This window comes from Agrilus planipennis, unplaced genomic scaffold (genome assembly GCF_000699045.2).
Source record: "Agrilus planipennis isolate EAB-ADULT unplaced genomic scaffold, Apla_2.0 scaffold159, whole genome shotgun sequence".
NCBI classification, from domain to species: domain Eukaryota; kingdom Metazoa; phylum Arthropoda; class Insecta; order Coleoptera; family Buprestidae; genus Agrilus; species Agrilus planipennis.
Genome location: NW_020438919.1, coordinates 105,865 through 112,142, shown reverse-complemented (window position 1 = coordinate 112,142; position 6,278 = coordinate 105,865). Strand labels below are relative to the sequence as shown.

The following is a 6,278-nucleotide window of genomic DNA, read 5'->3' as shown; positions in this document are numbered from 1 at the left end:
TGTAAAACTTTAATAATTAATTGAAGATGTTACCTGAAGATACTTCTTCATATCAATAACAATCTGCATGGGTCATCACGAAGCGGTCACTCAGCAGCGGCAAATGATTTATAGACTCGACAGGAAAATCGCAGATATCAAAAAAAACATAAACAGTTACTGTTCCGTTCGCAATTAATAATGATTGTTTCAATTACTCACCCGGGGGATTTCTTCCCCCTAGCTCCCACAGGATCTGTCGTTATAACCAACTCATATTCAAGATATGTGAATTACCATTTGTCTACTTTTCTTCGACGACTAGCTAGTGTCAACCTAAAATAAGTAAAGGCTTCCCTGGACACCCAACCATCCGTAGATGTTAGCATCCCAGTGACCAGTTCGGGGGCACCTACCTATGAGGCTACCCTCTCGAACCCAATCACGTCATTCGAGTAGCCCGTAGCACCCCTTGAACTACGAGTAACCCCACTCGAAGGAACCACGGACCTTGCCGGGCAACAGTGCACTCAAAGGGGTGACACGCATGCGTTTTGCTCTCAATTAATATTCACATAATATAGTCGCTCTCGACTGTTCAGAAGCCAGTCTTTACCCTTTTATTTTCAACGTCTTACTGCTTATTCCTAGGTTTACATTTCTTTCGCTGTCGGTCTGCCCAATATCAACAATACCATTTATAAACAATTTTGGTCTCACTTGCTCATAATCATTATATACATACCAAACACCAGTATTGAAAAGGTAAACAGGTTTTATTCAAATAGATATGTATAAAAGTAATAAGAATATATAAGAGTATAGTAAAAAAATATTATAGATGCGAACAAGAAGTTTACTATTCTAACACTTTAAATATCTACAACAAGAAAACCAACCGAAAAAGTTAGTTTTTTAATTTAATTTTGTAAATTGATACCTCCTTTTAAATATTTAATCTACGCCCCTGATAAGGATACTGAAGGAAGAGGGTTGTAATTGTTATACCTAAAACTACCTACTTTTGCCACCGCGCATCCACACCATTTTAAAATTTCCGCCAGCTTCGAGCGTCAGGACTGTACCTTGGGCATTTTTATTATTTTAGGCTTTTAAACATTTTATGTAAAATTTGTTGTGTTTTGTTGATTTATACAGTTTTCACAAATAAGGGCACTAATTACTAGTTAACCTAAGGTCTCGTTGAACGTGAATACAATTTCTATATTATCAACGAAATTAATTGATTAGTTTATCAGATTTCGTAAAAATACGATTTAAAATAGGTGAACGTTGCTAGCTGGCATTCTGTATAATTTTGTTTTAGAGATTAATTTTTTTGTTTAAACGCACGTGGAATACTTCAAAAAATATATCGTTGAAATTTTATACTTCAAAACGGAAAACTTAAAAAGTGGTTTCTTATCATTTATTACACTTGTATTCGTTGAAAGAACAAAGAACATTTATCAAACGCCGAAACTATACAAGACGAACGTTTTATCAGAGGTGTTCGGTCCTTGTTAATTGTATATAATAATTGTGTATAGTCATTGTATATATTTTTGTAATATTTAGAAGACGTGCTGTAAGTTAAGTTTTATATTTATATTAGTTTACGATAGTTGTTAGTTTGTACAAATTTTTATTATCACTTTGAAGATATTTATTCATAGGCACGCCTGGGAATTTCTTTGAACTGGACATCAACAAACAGGGATGGTTCGCAAATGTACAATTACCTACTTTCACAAACTTTTGCAATCACCCGCTGTGTCGGCATCTTCTAATTCAAATTCAATATTTTTCAGAACCGAATGGGCGTTACCATCTCTGTTTGTCGAAGGGCGTACCTACCCCTCTATTTTTAAATATTAATTGTACCAATTCATGAAAACGAGAGGACAAGTATTTCAACCTTTGTACCAAGAACTCGTAACTTGAACATTTCAGTGACCATTTTTTGCAACTTGTATTTTTTCTGTACTTGTTTTAATTAAAACATAGCTCACGGTGTTGATGTGTTTATTTTGAAACACCAACACCGAAACAAGAGGTGTGATTTATTGTAAATAATTTTACTTACATGTACCTATACAGGCAACGTAAATTGTTTATAGAACGTATAAATTATACATTTCTTTATTCTCTTTTTTCCTTTCTATGCCACACGAGTGAAAGTGCATAATTTAGTGAATTTTCTCAACCACATTAATCTGAAAGTATCCTTTTCACTGAAAATTGTCAAAAACCAACCGAACCAAAATTTTTTCGAGTCAAGCATAACTCATGTCGAAGCTTTAAATTGCATTTACTAGACTTATACCACTTCATTGTTTATTTATTTATACCAAAAGATGATATACCAGTATTAGCATCTAGCAAGGAGGAGTTAGAGATAGCTTTAAATAAAATGGAACCGGCATTGACGAAACAGTATTGTATGCAAATAAATAAAAGTAAAACAAAAGCACAGGTATGCAAGGGAAGAATAAGTAGGTAAATACAGAATATAAATATAGGAGATGAAAAATTAGAAGAAGTGGCTGATTTTAGGTAGTCAGATAAGTCAAGACGGAAGGAGTAGTAGGGATATAATACAAAGGATAGCACAGGGTTGAGTCGCCTTCATTAAAAAGAAGTCACTTTTATGTTCTCGAATGGTTAATTTAGAAATTCGAAAAAGATTGTTAAAAGTGTATGTTTGGAGCCCGGCGCTGTATGGGTGCGAAACATGGACGGGGGGCGCGGCGGAAAAGAAAAGGTTAGAAGCGTTTGAAATGTGGTGTTAAAGGAGAATGATGAGGATACTGTGGGTAGAAAAGGTTAGAAATGAAGAGGTATTAGAAATAATAGGAGAACAGAGGACTCTATGGAAGTTAATAAAAAATAGGCGAAATAAGTTGGTAGGACACCTTCTCAGGCATGAAAGTCTAGTCGGAGACATATCAGAGGCAGAAACGGAGGTTAGGAGGGATAGAATCAGACCTAGAATAGATTACTGTTCGCAAATAGTTAAGGATGTGGGTTGTTATAGTTTTAAGGGAATGCGAAGGTTAGCTAAGGACAGAAAAGAGTGGGAGTGAGTGTTCAACCAATCTTAGGACTGACGACTTTATGATCACCAAAAGATGGCTGTTGAAAGCATTTGTATGAATTTTTCAATATACCACGTCGTGTCTTACAAAAGATATTACCATACTTTGATTATAATTGCACGTATATAATAGGATACTCCTGCGTTTGGTTCTCAATTCAGTACTAGTGCATAAATAAAATGGTACAGTAAGAAATGAGACAATCAACAAGATGCGTTACCTCTCCAGCCTGTTCACTTTTACATACTGCGTTGAGCATCGTGTTGCTAACTGGTTCGCGATTTTTGGCGGTTTCAGTCGAGAAATTAGAAAATTTCAAATTAGAATAGCATAACCCAGTCAAACCAAGCTTCAAAAGGTGTTTAATATTAAGAAGAAAAAAGAAATTAGAAAAAAATATTTTTTTAAACATAGAAATATTGTAAATAGCTTTAACTTCCCTGCGGTCCTGTCTGATCTTGTCTAAACATTTAGATTTAGGTATGTTTTTGTAGCACTAATGCGCATAATTTCACATACGAAATCCATGCGAGGTAGACGCTAAACCGACGCGGTTTTTTAAAGAAAAATAAAGCCACAAAGTCGTGAATATGTTCTCTAGAGCCAATTGTGAGGCAGCTTTTTCGAATCATTTGCGCAACATACAAAGATCACGTAGACCATTGTTTACACAAAAAAAATGCAGATTTCGATTAAAAATTTTTTATTTCTTAGACAGTTGGTCTTTATCTCAAATTTAATTTCAAGTGATTAGAATTTTCGAACACCTGGACGACAAGATGACGTTAAATTTTCGTCGAAAGTGTATTCGTTTACACATACAAAGATGGGCACGTCATGCATCTGTTATATAATGAATATGACTTTTAAAATTTCCCTTTCTAACGTGATCATCTTATTAATGATTTTAACAAGGGAATTTATCATGGAATTCTGTGTAATACTTACATATAATATGAGATAAAACTGCTGATTCGGTATACAAATTAAAAAGCATAAGCGTTTAATCGAAATAAAGCAAACAAATTATAATAATAAAAAGTTCATGTAGAATATGAAAACCAAATAGTTTCACCACGTCCACGCACTACCCTGTACTGGGGTGATCGTTTCTTGTTGTTTCTAACACTTATTTTGTTACAAAGTCTTTTTCTGATTAAAACACTGGTATGTCGTCTGCCAGAGTATGGCGTCATATAGTCACAGTTTCTGTAGGTGAACCCAAAATTCGTGCTTAATTAGGGTAATTTACTTCTGGTATTACTTCTTGTAAGCCCATTAGTGAGTCACCCATTTAACAATGTGTAGAGCATACTGCTGTGGGTTCCTTGGAGTTATAGGAAAGTATAATCAATGGTCGAGAATTAAGAACATATTCGACTTCTAGCACTAATTGTTGAAAGATTCGGAGAAATAAAATTGTTTCTTTCCGTTTGTGTGTCTTTTGATGGTGTAATCCCTTCTCCTTGCGGTGAGCATCAGCGAAATTTGTTCTATAATAGTAATATCATGATCTGTTAAATCGTTGACAATTTCTATGTGGACAGTTTGGTCACAAAATTAATTCTCGTAAACCTTTAATTTGTTGTTTATCAACTTTGCAAAGATCCACAGTAATCGATTTCAGCATTAAGAAATGACCGTGTCTTGATGATTTGTGGGTATCGCAGGCAAACCTCCCAAAATAAAATCAACATGTGTTGGATTAATATAAAGATTTTCATAGTTTTACATTACCATTTGTAAAAATGTTTATGTAAACTGAGTAAATTATTTGAGTTTGTGTAAGTGACTTCGGCCGCGTTACACGACTTTCTGGGTGTAAATATTTTCGGACCAAATTTAATAACCATAGGCGCCTTCTATACGAATTTACTGACGAAAATCGGGAAAGAACGCGTCGTGATGTTCATTCTCAAATTCTCGTCAAACGACTCTCTGGGTAATGGATTCGGCTGTATATACTTTCACACTAGGAATTCCACAATCCGTTTCATTATTTGGATTTTGTATTTCGAGAACATTTTATGCATTGTGAAATATAAATGTTTAGAACAAAACTATTCTACATGAGTGTCAAATGTATCTAATGGACATACGTGCAAAAATGATAGCGATTATCAATAACGCTCTTGTAAATTGTTGATAAGTTAAAATCAATTGGTTTCCACTTGTCCGGTTTTTTATGATAGCCTTTTGTTACAATCTAAAACCTGGTAATTATAAAAGACCCAAGAATTGTAAGTGAGTTTCATTCAACGACCAAGTTGAACGCCATATGAGCTACAGGTATGTGTGCTATTCATTATCTTTTTGTCAATACCAATTAATATTGCTAATTTGTGCTTATTTTTACTAAAACGAAAAAATTATGAGATCAATAGAAACTGTTTTTAATTCAATTTTTAATGCAAAATGAAATTTATTTGTTTGGAATACTCTTGATTTCGGAAAATGCTTATTTTGTTTTGACTTTGCAGCAACATGCTTAGGTTTGTGTATTTTCTTCTCGCAATTGCGAGTACCGCTTATTCTCAATGCAATCCATCCATTACAACTGTTGGGGGATCAAAAGCACCATCGCAGGTTTGTTCTGGTCAACTTGTGTTCCAAGATGAGTTCGACAGTTTTGACTTCTCTACCTGGGAACATGAAATCACATTAGCAGGAGGTGGTGTAAGTAGAGGAATAAAATTTATTTAACTCAGTCAAAGAAGTAAGTACTTTTGTTAAAATAGTAAAAGAATTCGCGGATATTGAATTTCGTTATTCTCAGTCTGAGATATTGGGACAACATTTCTTAATTTAATATTTAGTACTCTCGTCTCTAGTGTATGTTTCGCATTCGAAATGTGGTGTTATAGGCGGATGATGAGGTAAGCGTGGGTAGAAAAGGTTAGAAATGAAGAGCTATTGGAAAGAATAGGAGAACAGAGGACTCTATGGAAGTCAATAAAAAATAGGAGATAGGTTGGTAGGACACCTTCTCAGGCATGAAGGTCTAGTCAGAGATATATTAGAGGCAGAAACAGGAGTTAAGAGTGGTAGAGGTAGACCTAGATTGGATTACTGTTCGCAAATAGTTAAGGATGTGGGCTGTTCTAGTTTTAGGGAAATGCGAAGTTGAGCTCAGGATAGGAAAGAGTGGCGGTACGTGTCCAACCAGTCTTAGGACTGATGACCTTATGATGATGATGATGA

At 34.7% G+C, this 6,278-nt stretch overlaps 2 protein-coding genes across 3 annotated transcripts in view; both read left to right on the top strand.

Moving 5' to 3' along the window:
• LOC108737389 (band 7 protein AGAP004871) overlaps positions 1 to 6,278 on the top strand; it is a 138,266-nt gene that overhangs the window by 55,475 nt on the left and 76,513 nt on the right. The window lies entirely within an intron of this gene.
• Positions 5,289 to 6,278, top strand: part of LOC112904225 (beta-1,3-glucan-binding protein-like) — a 4,026-nt gene continuing 3,036 nt past the window's right edge. The window contains exons 1-2 of the mRNA XM_025973749.1: positions 5,289 to 5,366; positions 5,558 to 5,753. Coding sequence (XP_025829534.1) covers positions 5,356 to 5,366; positions 5,558 to 5,753 — 207 coding nt within the window. The 5' untranslated portion in view covers positions 5,289 to 5,355. The remainder of the gene's footprint in view (positions 5,367 to 5,557; positions 5,754 to 6,278) is intronic.